At 48.3% G+C, this 14,566-nt stretch overlaps 1 protein-coding gene across 2 annotated transcripts in view; it reads right to left on the bottom strand.

Annotated features, from left to right (window-relative positions):
* The window catches only part of CNMD (chondromodulin), a 29,443-nt gene extending 18,962 nt beyond the window's left edge, over window positions 1–10,481 (bottom strand). The window contains exons 1-3 of one of the 2 annotated variants that reach the window (XM_043892471.1): window positions 10,183–10,481; window positions 9,582–9,722; window positions 4,113–4,253 (exon numbers count right to left, since the gene is read on the bottom strand). In XM_043892471.1, coding sequence (XP_043748406.1) covers window positions 4,113–4,253; window positions 9,582–9,722; window positions 10,183–10,335 — 435 coding nt within the window. In that variant the 5' untranslated portion in view covers window positions 10,336–10,481. The remainder of the gene's footprint in view (window positions 1–4,112; window positions 4,254–9,581; window positions 9,723–10,182) is intronic. The other variant, XM_043892470.1, reaches the window with a different exon arrangement.
* Between the last annotated feature and the right edge of the window lie 4,085 nt (window positions 10,482–14,566).

Below are 14,566 nucleotides of genomic sequence, written 5' to 3'. Positions count from 1 at the left end.
ACTGTATAGTCTGCCAGGCTCCTTTGTCCATGGGATTTCCCAGGAAAGAATACTGGAGTGGGGTCCCATTTCCTTAGGGTCTTTCCGACCTAGGGATCGAACCCCCATCTCCTGCCTTGGCAGGGAGATTCTTTACCACTGAGCCACCAGGGAAGCCGTTTAGAGAAAAATATCGGATATTTAATTTCTCAGCACATACTTAGGTCAGTCTGCATTTTAGGCTGTGGCACAGATAGTGACCCAAGCATATGACTATGACGTTTTCAAGGTACATTAGGCTCAAGTTCTAATTGTATTATAAATTACTTTCACTTTATTTTTTCTTTGTGTTATAGTTAGGTGCCAAATGGATTCTTGAAACCAATAACCTACTTACCTATCAGATAGACTGTGCTGTCCATTTTCTCCCCCTCCAGTTTTAAGTTAATTAATTTGGCTGCAGCAGGTGCTAGTTGAGGCATGTGAGTTCCCCAACTGGCGACCAAACCCAGACCCCTCGCCTTGGGAGCATGGGGTCCCAGTCACTAGACCACCAGCGAAGTCCTCCCTCCAGCTTTTTAAATTAAAAAATTTCAAATATACACAAGGTCAAAAGAATTGTATAGTGAAAATCTGTTTATATCCACCATTCTATCTTATTTTTTTAGTTTTAGAAGTATTTATTTAATATTTATTAAAATGTTGTGTCTTCCAAAATTGGAGGCCATTCTCTCTGCCTTTATTTTCTCCTGCTCCTGTGCTTTCTTGGAGAACTATCTTAATTTCTAACCAGGATTTCTGTTACATCTGTGGGTCATTAGGGTTGAAAGGGTTGACTTAAGCCAACAGCACTGATACTTTTGAGGTACAACTTTCATACATTATGAACAGAACTAGCTTCTGTGTTCCTCAGGGGTTTACAGAGATTCTCGTGACCTAACTCTAGTCAGGCACCTCTGAGTCCTCTAGGCCCCAACCTTGGGCTCTGTCTTGGCCGGTTTATTCCAATTTTAGCAAGAATCCTGCTGAGTCAGCCTTAGTCTGATCAAACTGGATATCTGATCCCCCTGACCTGCCTGCAGCAAAAATCCTATTAGGTCAGTTTAGCGAAGAACGACTCTACCTCTTAGTAATTCCCCATCCACCAGCACCCCATCTTGCTCCGTGGCTGTTATGCCCCAGTTTTCCTTACTATATTCAGAGTTGAGCCTGCTCTCTCCTTAACTACAAAACCCTACAGTGGTAGCCTCCCTTGGATGGAGTCTGCCTTACCTTCTGCAACAAGGGACCGGAATAACTCTTTTCTCCAATGGTGTAGAGCCTGGAGCCCTTCATTCAGTGCAAATTCCCTCTCGGGGGCTCTTTCCCACCACTGGCTCCATACAATTTTGGTGGGGTTAGCAAGGGAGGCTGTTCACCTACAATTCAGAAACTTTCCTACTCTGGGCCCACCTGCATCTCCATCTTCCCCCCTCCCTCACTTCCTAAGCTCCCTACTTAGATCTTGGGAGCAGACCTGAACACGGGTATGGCATATCCTTCCCTGGGCCTGGAAAGCCCTGCCTCTGCCTCTCTGCGGTTGAAATCCTAACCATTCTTCCAGACCTGGTTCAGCTGTTGCTGATAGCGAGTAGGACCCTGCAGGGTTCCTGCACACAAAAGCTTTCTGTGTCCCCCATTTCTTTGATTACAGGAAAAAGGCTTCATTCAGCCTTCACAACCTTTCCTGAGTTCCAATGGCCAGGTTCAAACAGGTGTTAATTAGGGAAGGGAGAGGATGCAGATACTGGGGAAGGACAGTCCAGAGAAACAATGGTGCAGCCTTGGGGCAGGGTCCTAGTTCCCCATCAAGCGATACACACAGTAATATCTATGAGTTGTTTTGCATATACTGAAACCCCTTTCTAATGGGAGAACTTAACTGTATGCTGCCCACAAGTACTGAGACCCCATCAGCTGGAACCAGGAGGTTGATGATGCTGACTCCCACTTACCTTACCACCAACCAATCAAAAGAATGTCCAGAGCCAATCACACCCTCTTTGAACCATTACCATGAAACTTCTCACTACCCCCTCCAGGTTGGGACACAGTTTTGAGGGCATTAGTCCACTGTGGCTCCCTTTGCCTGGCAAAGCGAGAAAGCTATCCTTTCTACTTCACTCAGAACTCTGAATACTAATTCAGTGTCAGAGCCCAGAGGCTGGATTTGGCTTCATCGCCACCTCTGCAAAACCTGCTCCACCTCCTCGCTCGCAGCAATGGCCTCCTCCACGAGGACCCCACAGCTCTGCTCATAGCTCCGTGGCAGCGTGTCTCCCAGCCTGACCTAAAGCCACTTTTCTGTGAATGTCCATCTCCTAATGTCCTTGGGAGAGGGAACAAGTGTCAGTCGTCTTTGCATACTCCATGCTTCACACCATCCTTTGCATATAGATAGTCAGCTCCCATAAACGCTTCCTGAACTTGACTGACGGTTTGTAATACAGGAGGAAGTAATAGTTCAGGTACCACAGTGGCTGATTCATGTGTTTTCAGAAGTCCAGGCTTATTTAAACCCATAACAGGTTCTATCCATCAAAAAAATGTTCTACTCACCAGTTCTGACTTAGAGAAATGTGGAAGCTATCAAAGAGAATTGATCAGTTTATAAAATATTTGTGGCCCCGTTGGCCTCTAAGAACAAAACACAATCAATACCATTATGAGAACCGAAGGTTTATAAAACAGAAATATAGGTTTGGGATTAAATATTTTAAAAGGACATTCCTGATACATACACATGTTGAGAGAGATGGATCTTTTCTTATTTATCTGCATAGCTACTTTTGCATATCTTGATATTGTGGCATATCCTGCGTATTCAATTTTGTTCTGGGTTGAATGAAAGATGCATGTGTGGGAGTCACATTTTATGATTTTATATTGAGCAGTGCAAAGAAAAAAATGCCTTTTACCTTGTCCTGGGTCTTGCAGTAAAAGCCTTTAATAGGTCTAGAGAAATTATCTCTGGGACTCGACCAGAACCATTTGCAAAGCTATGACCAAAGGAAATGGAGCTAGGCACTCACAGGACTGCGGAGCCCGTCCCCAGGGCAGAGCCCACGCCAAACACAACCAGCCCTTGTCCTCGCCAAATAATGTCTAACATCAGCCGAGCTCGAAGGTTAGCATCTGTTTGATATTCAAAAGGGCTTGTGAAGTGTGTTTGGCTATCAACAAGGGGAGTTCTTTCATTCAAATGAAAAGCACCTCTAGTTTTTCTCATCAATCAGAGGAAGACAGGTCGGTGAGATGTTTGCAGGCCAATAAACTATCAGAAGAGACATTATTTTTAAGAGCCTTTTTTCATGAGGAAGTCTCACCTACTCCATCTATAGATTTAATAGGAGAGCACAAACAGTGAGGCCTGTTTCTCTTCCTAGAACAAGAGAGAGAATGGGATATTTATGGTGGCCAGCCAGAGAGGAGGCCTGGAGTGACACTTGGGTTCACAGATGTCCACTGAAGCATCCATGCATGGCTTGATGTCTCCAATTGCCTGTAAATTGAATTTTTGAAAACAAACATGTGTGTCCTTTGCAAAGGAGACTCGAATGTTTCATCTGTAATGGGCTCTGTTCAGACAGCAGATGATACACTAGGCGAATTTCTCCATGCTCATTTTCTGGATTAAACGGGAAACCTGGAGCACTGAGACATGTGTGTAAATAGATCCCACCTGCTGTTGATTAGATTATCAGGTCATTAAAGTTTCCCTCTTCTCGATAACTGCTAGTTTTAGATCTTGCCACATTCTGGGAGACCTTGGGCATTTTAGTCACCGTGTTAAGAAGGCTGCTTGGTGAAAAAGAGCTCTTGCAAGTCTTTCTGCCAAGACTTTGGATAGCTCCAAGAACTTGTCTTTTTTCAGTGCTAAGGGGTTGTTTTTTTTCATTTTGAAAATGTCAAGGGCAGAGAGTGATCCTTCCTCAGAGAGAACACTCGACGTGGTTCAGGGGGGTTGGCGGCACCATGACCGCCATAAGGAGCAGTTCCCATTTGGGTGTGTGTGAGGGGCTCGCCTTCTCCCTGAATGAGGCGTCTCCCAGGCTTGCCTAGTTAAACTTCCTAAATGCATGAAATATACTTACATTCTGGAAATCATTAACTTCAACCGCTTCTTCAGCTCCACTTCCCATTTTAAAGGTCTCCAGGTTGTTCCCAGCATCTATTTCCATTGACCCATCTTGTAATTTCCCATTGATACTCATGGTATAATGGACATTGTAAATCTGGAAGTGAACACCAGAATTAGTGATGCGTCCCTCTTAGAGCAATTCAGGGCTTATCTTTATACAAATTAGCATTCCTGTGTCTGAGAGATACACTGAATCATCCTTAATAGTAAGACATTTATCTGGGAGGACTTCATTCATCCACCAATCACTTAATACAATGATTTCTTAAATAATATCTTGAAAGTAAAGGCTTTGATCGTCTCTGATACTAATCTGAAGAGCTCAGTGGTTTGCAGTCCTGGTGGCACAGAGACGCATCTAAGGAGAATCTTCAGCTACCACACCTGGGTTGCCTCCACAGGATGGATCAAATCAGAACCTGCAGGGATGTGGCTTGAGGGCAGATCTTTCTTTTTCTACAGGTCAGTTCTACTCTGCAGCCAGAGTTGAGATCTGTTGATGGATAAACGGACATTGAAGAGGCAGAGGGTTCACTGGGCTGTTAACCAATCAAATCTGCAGTGGCACCTCAATTTGAAGGTATTTTAAAAAAATCCTTCAGTCAAGACTTGGCATGGAGGGTGGTATACAGTAAGGACTGCAGACAGGACTGGGGTATGCCTGAGACACAGCCACGTCACAGAGAGCAGGTCCACGTGCACATCTGTTTCTACTCAAAATAAGAGGGACTCCTATGAATGACGCTATGGGGCAGACGTAAGGTGTTGTAAGGCGTTGTCACGAGATGTGTGGGGAGAAGGGAGAGAGTTTTGGCATTATGCGGGAGCACTGGGCAGGGAATCAGAAAAACAGCTGGCTACCCCACTTAGCTCTGCATCTTGGGAGTTGCCGTGAATGCCAAACGATGAAGCGGGAACCTCAGAGGGGGTTTTCATTTATGTCATCAGAGCTCTGGGGTGTCACAGAGGTGGCCCAGAGCAGGTGGGACCGTGAGGTTCCTTTACCCGAATCCCCCCCACCCACGGTCCATCTGCAATTTGACCAGAGCAGCTTTGCTTCTGATCTGTTTCATGTGTTGCATTTCTAAGTAACATCTTGTTTAAAATCCCAGCATTTGAAAAACCCTTTTTACAGTGTACCACTAAATTACAGGATCCAAAGGGCTCTCTCTCTCTCTCTTTAAAAAAATATTTATTTCTTTGGTTGTGCCAAATAAGTTGTGAGACTCAGGATCCTCGATGTTCGTTGAGGCGTGTGGGATCTAGTTCCCTGACCAGGATTGAACCTGGGCCTCCTGTGTTGGGACCATGGAGTCTTAGCCACTGGACCGCCAGGGAAGTTCCCAACAGGGCTCTCTTAGTTTAGACACCTGGTTAGGACACTGGTTTAAAAAGTGATTTAAACCACTGATGCTCTGCAAGAAACTTCTCTGCACTGTGGGGTAGTAGGTGGGCTTCTCTTCTCTTTCCTTCCATTGTCTGACTTAGAAGCATATTTATGTATATATCTATATCTTCCTGGAGAAGGACATGGCAACCCACTCCAGTATTCTTGCCTGGAGAATCCCATGGACAGAGGAGCCTGGCGGGCTACAGTCCATCCCCACAAAGAGTTGGACAGGACTCAGTGACTAACACACTATATCTTATGTGTGATATATGGTTTAGTGGCTCAGTCATGTCCGACTCTCACAATCCCATGGACTGTAGCCCGCCAGGCTCCTCTCTCCATGGGATTCTCCAGGCAAGAATACTGGTGTGGGTTGCCATGCCCTTCTCCAGGGGATCTTCCCCACCCAGGGATTGAACCCGGGTCTCCTGCATTGCAGGTGGATTATTTACTGACTGAGCCAACAAGGAGGCGCATATATGATACATAATGTATCTCTTGTGTGTTGTGTGAGATACACACTCTTCCAAGTGGACGGAGTGGGAACTGATGACACGAGCTACTTAGTGTCAGGTCGGTAGGTCAGAACTGCAAAGAGCTCAAATTCAATTCAAGTCAGATTTTTCTCCCTTATTATGAGAAACAGCTAACTGCCCCCATGGACAAACCCTGGGGAAAGTATCTGTTGTTACTGGGTCATTACTTGTAGAAAACTCATTATTGCAAGACCCACAAAGCACTGTTTGATCAGCAGAGATGGAGACACGGTGGCTGGTACCCTTGTAGGCAGTGGAAGAGAAAATCCAGGCATTCACCACCTCTGAGCACAGGTCCTTCCCTCCTTCTGATGAACGTCGCCTCCTGCAGGACACTGCCCCCCCCCCCCCCAGCTCAGCTGATCGTGAGAGCCACTGCTGGGGGTTCTGATCTAGGGGCGTGGGAGTGGAGCCCACCAATCCGTTTCCACTTTGCACCTCGGCGGTCCTCGCCATCAGCCCGTTTGGGGAAACCTGTTTTCTTTGGCTGAGCCTGGGCTCCCTGCAGATGAGGCTCAGAAAGCAGGCTCTGTTTGGCCCCCACGCTCTCTGAACAGCCACTATTCATCTGAGTTAATTTTGGCTGTTAAGGGGTGCATGGTGGACAACACGTGTGTGAGTTTCTGCTGGCAAGAGTGTCCGTCCTTCACTCATGAGACAAGAGGCTCTTTTTTTTTTCTTTAAGCCTTGCACATAAACTTTTTACTACTAGAGTGATCCTGGATTTAAGAAATGAACTATTTCCAAATTCTTAGAAAATCTTAAGGAGACAAGATCATAACCCTGGAACAGTGGCTTGTGCGCAGAATTCACTTTCTTCCATCATCACCCTTCTCCACCTTCCCACTCAACAAAACACCCTAACCAGGCCTGGGTATTGCATCCTTTTAATGGAGCTGCAGCCCCTGCTTGCCCCAGAGCAGCAGAGGGGGTTTGTGTCCTCCTGAAGTGCCTGGGGTTGGAGACCGGTAAAAAGTACTGAGCCCCCAAGCTCAGGAGAAGGCTGGGTTGGTGAAGCAGTAATCACAATATCTGCTCTAAACTGATGGAGCTGTTAGCACCTAAGGCTATTTCCATTCAAGCACAAAGAAAGTTTATTATGTGCCAAAATTCTGCTCAATATGGTGCCTTTTACAGCCAAGGAGATTTGCTAATGAGTTTCTAATAAAGCCTGGGTTCATAAGATAATTACATCATGTTTGGGACCAACATCTCAAAAAATCAGGCTGAGAATAAAGGCCCCAAGCGATGATCTCATCCCCTCATCCCAGGCGCTTGGGTTGTCAGTTATCTCATATTGGTGGGAATTTCCCATATTTCAATGCCTTGTTCCATTGAAAATAATGTGGATGAAACATGACCTCAATATTTGAGCCCAGTCACTTGTCCCCTCATTATTAACACTTCAATGCTTCAGAGTCCTCTAGCTGATTTCCAGTAAACCTGTCCTAAGGGGATTTATCCATATGAAAGGCACAGGAGGTGAATTACTGCTGCTTCTCCTCTATAAACCAATACAGAGGAACAGAGGCATAGGTAATCTCCAAAGAGTGGGTCTCTGTCTGTTTGACAGAGACTGACCTTCTCTGATTATGTTTTGTTTGGACCATTGAGATTTGCATTCAGGGAAAGCAGACCTGTGCATATGCTATGTGTGGATGGTACCAAACTTACTCTATTTAGTATTTTGTGGTTTGTTTTTCAGACTTAAATAATATGGATCAGCATGGAATATTTTGGGAGTTGGAAAAAAAAAAAAAACCCTACGACGATTTTCTTCATTCTCCTACCTGTAGAGGAGACAGCAGTAACTTCTATTGTTGGCAATAAAATGTGATTCACCCTTCCTCTGTATTTTTAGAATTTAATACCACTCTCTTGAACCAGACAACCCACCATCTTGCAGTGAAGTAAAAGTTATGATAAAAGGAGGCCCTACTCATTTTGGATGATCTTTCAATCTCTCTTTCTAGAAGCTTGTCAGTTAACCCTATTTGCCTTGAATAATTAAATGCCTTGAATAATTAAATGCCAAATATATAAATGATATATATATAATATATATATATAAATATATATCATGACCCAAATCTTTACCAAAAAAAAAAAAAGCAAAGCTATTTTTGTCCCCAAAGGACCCATACCATGGAATTTTTGTCATCTAAAAGATAACATTTACATTTCCCAAGGGATGACAGTCTAAACCCTGCTATTAATGGAGATGGAGATATAGAAATATTCAGATATGCTGCTTTCGAATATGAGCATCTGGCCCGGCTTCTATATTTAAAATACACAAATACATTAAGGCACTTCTCAAGTACACATAAAATACTGCGCAATTCTGATCCTACAAATCGATGCTTGTAAATTTGATATAGTCTCTTAAACAGACTCGGTGCTAAATGGCATGCTTATCTACATTAGGCATTTGAGTTAAAAATACAAATTATGCAGTGACTGCAGAAGATGTGATGTGTAAAATGGTTGAATTGCTTTCAGCACCATTTTCCCTAAGTACTGGAATTCGTTCATGCTTTGAATTTTCATGGTGGGAGAGAAAGGGGAAAACCGCAGTCACAGATTCTCTGAGGGCAGTGATTAAGAAACAGCCCTTTGTGTGCACCCTGGAGAGGGAATTCTTTTCCATTAGTTGAAATCAGCTTACACCAGGCCTGGCAACGGTCATCAAGATAAAATGCTCCCCCTCCTTTAGATAGGTGAACAAAACTCAGAGTGTTTAATGAACACCCTGGATTCTTGCCCATTCGGGTCAGAAGCACTTTTTATATTCCTTGAGAACCAGCGGAGCTTTAACATAAATAGTTGCGTTCATAAAAAGTAGGACGGGCGTTAGCAAAACATTTACCGTTAAATCATATGTGACCAGGCCAGAAATGACTTTTAAAAATATTGGCTATCTTTAAGGAAGTTAGATTTTATTTTATTTTTTCCCCTTACAGCAAGAGGGAAGGGCAAATTAAAGGATGAGGAGTGAGAGAAGAGAGAGACAGAGAGAAAAGGAGGGAGGGAGAGAGAAAAAGAGGGCGCTAGTGGGCGGTCAGGTTCATGCCATTATTAGGTCTGAATGTTCCTCCGCTGCCTTTGTCCCAGGTTCAATTCACACACAGCCTTTCTCAGCTGGGAGAGGCCATCGTTTCATTTCTTCCTAAGGGTGAGGAAGGCGAGGCCAGAGGGGCCGTGCCTGACCCGTGGTCTCTCGGCTGTACAGTGGAGCGCCAGGCTGCGATGCGCCTTCCCCGCGAAGGGCCTCCCTGAAACCGTCCACTGCATCCCCCGGTCACACCGCTTTTGAAGCCCAGACTGGCTTTTCTACAAAGTTGCCCGTCAGTGGGAAGCCACGTCTGGAGTTGGATGGACGAAGGGACGAGGTGCCCGGGAGGCCCCCGAGGGGACAGCATCCGCTGGGGCCCCCGAGGAGGGGACACGCGAGTGATCCAGGGGCCCCGGCCACCCCGTGCGCCTCCGGACTTACGTGATTGTCGCTCCCCTTCCAGAAGTAGAAGGCCCCGATGGCCCCCAGAAGCAGCAGCACCGCCCCCGAAATGAGGACCACGGCTCCGACCTTGAGCAGCCGCGCGGGGCTGGAGGGCTTCACGGTCACGGCGGCGTACGCCTGCGGGCGGCCGGGAGAGGACCCGTCAAGTCTGCGCGCAGCGACCGCGGCATCGGGGTGCGGGAGGGAGTGGGGAACAGCGGCCCCGGGCTCCTCCGGGCGCCCCGTTTCCCCGCGCTTCCCCCGCCGCGGGTCCCCTGGTCCTCAGGCCTGGATGCGCGCTGAGCAAACTCTTCGCGGTTCCCGGTCGTCGCCCCGCGGGTCTGCGGTCTCGGCGGGCTCCCCTCCACGACGCCCGCTCCTCGCTCCCTGTCCACCTTCCCCTTCGCGCGCATCTGCGGCTGCCCTCCCTGTGCACCCACACCCGCGTGGGGTGCCACCCCAAGCCCACATCTGGGCGCCCGAATTTGCCCCCACCTCCCAAGTTCGGTGACACGCAAATCGCAGACCCGGGACGGGGTGGTCCGGACCCCAGCAGGTCTGGGGCAGTACCGCAGCCCCCCAGGTGAGCAGTACTCACCGGGGGGCTGCAAAACTCGACGTCGTCGGGGCCCACCAGGGCGATGGGCACTTTGTCCGAGTTCTCCGTCATGACCGCGGCCGCAGGAGCAGGACACCGGGAGGCTCGGCGGGCGCCCTGGGCTCTGGCCTGCGGCCCCGACGTGCCGGGCATTTCAGCGCGGGGCACGCGCGCGCACACCGTGCCCTCCGCCTGGGCCAGCCCAGAGCTCCCCACCCCTCCTGGCGCCTCACCTCTGCCCTGCCTTCCCTCTCCCGCCCCGAGCAGCGGTGAACGCGCCCAGCTTCCCACAGCCCCCTCTGCCCGCGCTCCCCGCACCCCTCCCCAAGCCCCTCGTGAGTCTGAGTGTGCCAGGGTGGGGGAGGGGGAGGAGACCAAGGATGCTGAGCCCCGGGACCCCAGGGCATCCCGGATTGCCAGGACTCTCTCCACCGTCCGGGGATCTCTCAGGATGTCTGAGGCTCTGCTGGGCGCCTGGCTGGAGGCCCGTTTCCTGCAGTGAACTCGTGTGTGTGCTGGGGGGCGGGGGGGCGGCGGAACAGGACACAGAGGAGAGCGGGGTCGTGGGGTGGACGGGGGACCCCGGCCCAAGTCTGCGGGCTGGACCCGGGACAGGCGCGCGGATCGGGGTCTCAGCGATGGGCTCTCCTCCCAGGTTTCTCTGGGAGCCTTAGCAAGAGGCTCAGCAGGGAAACTGAAAGCCAAGCTGAGAAAGAATAAGAATAGGTTCTGGTTGATTAAATAAGTTAAACAAAGAGACAAAAACAGCAATGGCAACATACATACAGCAAAAACACTGTTATTATGTATATAGTGTACATTTTATACTATGGAGAGAGATAGATATAGTATTAATATGTATATTAATTATATTATTAATTTATTAATATACATATTAATTAATATGTGATTTAATTTAAAAAGCAGAACAGGAGAAATATTTTTGCCTTTGGAAGTGCCGTCTGCCAGTACTAGGACTATGTGTGTGTGCATGCTAAGTCCCTTCAGTCGTGTCCGGCTCTTTGTGACCCCATGGACTGTAGCCCGCCAGGCTCCTCTGTCCATTCTCCAGGCAGGGATACTGAAGTGGGTTGCCATTTCCTCCTCTGGGGGGGTCTTCCCAACTCAGGGATGCAATCCACATCTCTTAGGTCTCTTGCACTGGCAGGCGGGTTCTTTACCCCTAGGTCCCTCTGGGAAGCCCACCAGGACTCCATGTGACCTCATGTGAATCCAGGCTTCATGAATGGGTGCTAGGTTCTAGCTTTGTGCAGAGTCCGATACTGAGGAGTAGGGAGCACTGCAGGGGAGGGCCTGAGGTCTCCCAGCAGAGGGAGGGGAGGGCAGGACTGCGGCAGCAGGACGGGGTGGGCTCCGGAGGGACACCTAGTGAGAGGTGTGAGGACAGGGGAGCTGGGAAGCGCTGAGGGGTGGAGGTGACTGGTGTGGCGGGGTCCACGTGTCTCTGCTGCTGCTGGGCTGGGGATGCTGAGGTTTCAGGCCTAGGAGGACGGGAGGAGTGATGGGAGCCCAAGGGAGAGGAGGATGTTGGGAGGAGCAGTTGTGAGAGAGCCGATCTGATAAGACTAATTTCAGACTTGTTGAACTTGATGCTCAGTTGCTCAGTCGTGTCCGACTCTTTGCGACCCTATGGACTCTAGCCCGCCAGACTACCCTGTCCTTCACCGTGGCTGGAGTTTGTTCAGATTCATGTCCGTCGAGTTGGTGATGCCATCCAGCCATCTCAGCCTCTGTCACCTTCTTCTCCTGCCTTCAATCTTTCCCAGCATCAGGGTCTTTTCTAATGAGTTGGCTTTTCACATCAGGTGGCCAAAGTACCGGATGCTTCAGCTTTAGCATCAGTTCTTCCAGTGAATATTCACGACTGATTTCCTTTAGGATGGACTGGTTTGATCTCCTTGCTGTCTGAGGGACTCTCAAGAGTCTTCTCCAGCACCAGTTTGAAAGCATCATGTGGGGACTGGTAAAGAAGAGCCTGGGGACCATCCTGAGCCTGCCTTGGATTCAGACAAGGCACCACTGGCTGCATCTTCCATGAGGTGGAAGGTGCTGGAAAACCTTCTTGCAGCCTGCAGAGGCTCACCCCCCAGGGGCACTGCTGCCGAGTTCAAGAACTCCTCTCCCCAGGGCACTTGTAATGGGCATTTGGTATGGAGAAGTCAGGGCCAGAGAAGTGGGAGGAGACCCAAGATGAAGTAGTGATGCAGGAAGAAAAGGCAAGTTCAGGAAGGATGGATCCGCAGTATCAGATGCTGACATCATGGGAGAAGGAAAGAATACACAGAAAGGCCTTTGGACTCCTCAGTGAGGAGGGCGCAGGAGCCAATAAGACAACAGTTCCACTTGCTCCATTTATTGGGCACAGAGCGAATGCTGCAAAGCATCATTGTGACTAAAAGTATTTGCAACTCATACCACAGACCAGGAACTCATTTTCTCAAACAGAGAGTTCCTAGGAATCATTAAAATACCACTGGTGGAAAAACTGGCCAAAGGATGGGAACAGAAGTTCCACACAAGGGGAAATTCAAATGACTCTTCAACAGAAGAAAAATGCTTGACAGCGCTTATAAAAAGAAATGCAGATTTAAAATATTCCTTTTCACGTATCTGACTGGTGAAAATAAACACCCTTGTTAGAACAGTCTATTGGAGAGCATGAGGGGAATGAGGCCCACGTTGCTGTGGGTGGCTGAATTGGTGCAAATTTTATGGGGAAAACTTGATTCCAAAATGCAAAGTGTAATTTCATTTCTGTGGATTTATCCCACAGATGGGCTCACAAGGCTGGAAAAATTCTCTCTATGCAAGGCTGCTCCTCGCAGCGTGTCTGTTAGAACAAAGGCCTGGAAATGGTTTCAGTGTCTGCAGCAGAGAATTCACGGCGCATCCTCACAGAGGGGTCTTGGCAACAATTTGAGAGGATGAAGCAGCTTTGAATATACTGATGTAAGAACACGCACCTAAGATACTTTAGTGAAAAAGGCAAAGGGTAGAAAATGTATCTAAATGCCTCCATTTGTATTTGCAGTTCAGTCGCTCAGTCGTGTCTGACTCTTTGCGACCCCATGGACCGCAGCATGCCAGGCCTCCCTGTCCATCACCAACTCCTGGAGCTTATTCAATCTCATGTCATCAAATCGATGATGCCATCCAACCATCTCATCCTCTGTCATCCCCTTCTCCTTTTGACCTCAATCTTTCCCAGCATCAGGGTCTTTTCTGAGGAGTGAGCTCTTTGCATCAGGTGGCCAAAGTGGCCAAATTTGTATAAAAAAACACAAATGGGGGAATTCCCTGGTGGTTCAGCGGCATATTAAAAAGCAGAGACATTACTTTGCCAACAAAGGTCTGTCCAGTCAAAGTTATGGTTTTTCTAGTAGTCATGTGTGGATGTGAGAGTTGGATGAGTGCCGAAGAATTGATGCTTTTGAACTGTGGTGTTGGAGAAGACTCTTGAGAGTCCCTTGGACTGCAAGGAGATCCAACCAGTCCATCCTAAAGGAAATCAGTCCTGAATGTTCATTGGAAGGACTGATGCTGAAGCTGAAGCTCCAATACTTCGGCCACCTGATGCAAAGAACTCTTTGGAAAAACTCTGATGCTGGGAAATATTGAAGGCAGGAGGAGAAGGGGACGACAGAGGATGAGGTGGTTGGATGGCATCACTGACTGAATGGACATGAGTTTGAGTAAACTCCGGGAGTTGGTGATGGACAGGGAGGCCTGGAGCGCTGTGGTCCATGGGGCAACTGAATTGACTCAGCGGTTAGGACTCTGCACTTTCACTGCCAAGGGCCCTGGTTCCATCCCTAGTTGGGAAACTGAAATCCCACAAGCCTCATGGTGTGGCCAATAAATAAATAAAACAAGAACATATGTATGCAGGACTTGCATGGCGGTCCAGTGGTTAAGAATTCACCTGCCAATGCAGGGGCCATGGGCTTGATCCCTGCTCTGAGAAGACCCCACGTGCAGCAGGGCACCTGAGCTGGTGTGCCACAACTATGGAAGCCTGCCTCTACAGCTCACAGTCCACAGCCAGAGAAGCCACCGCAGTGAGAATCTTGAGCACCACAACGAGAGCGTACCCCGCTCATCGCAATCAGGCAAAGCTTGCACGTAGCAACGAAAACCCAGTGCCGCCAAAACAGATAAATAAAAAAGAAGACGTGCGTGCGTATGCCCTCTGGAAAGACTCACAAGAGGCCAATGGCAGGGGTTGCCTCTGGGGAGAGACAAAGGGCTTGGGGCCACCCATGGGAGAAAGGTGCTCCTCTTTGTACCTTTTGGAACGTTCTGGATTCTGTACTGTGAACATGCACTGACAGTTCAAAAAGATGACTGAACACGCCGGTCAGGA

Source organism: Cervus elaphus, chromosome 30 (genome assembly GCF_910594005.1).
Source record: "Cervus elaphus chromosome 30, mCerEla1.1, whole genome shotgun sequence".
In the NCBI taxonomy this organism is placed as follows: Eukaryota; Metazoa; Chordata; class Mammalia; order Artiodactyla; family Cervidae; genus Cervus; species Cervus elaphus.
Note: the sequence above shows the minus strand (reverse complement) of the source record. Positions and strands in the feature narration are given on the sequence as shown.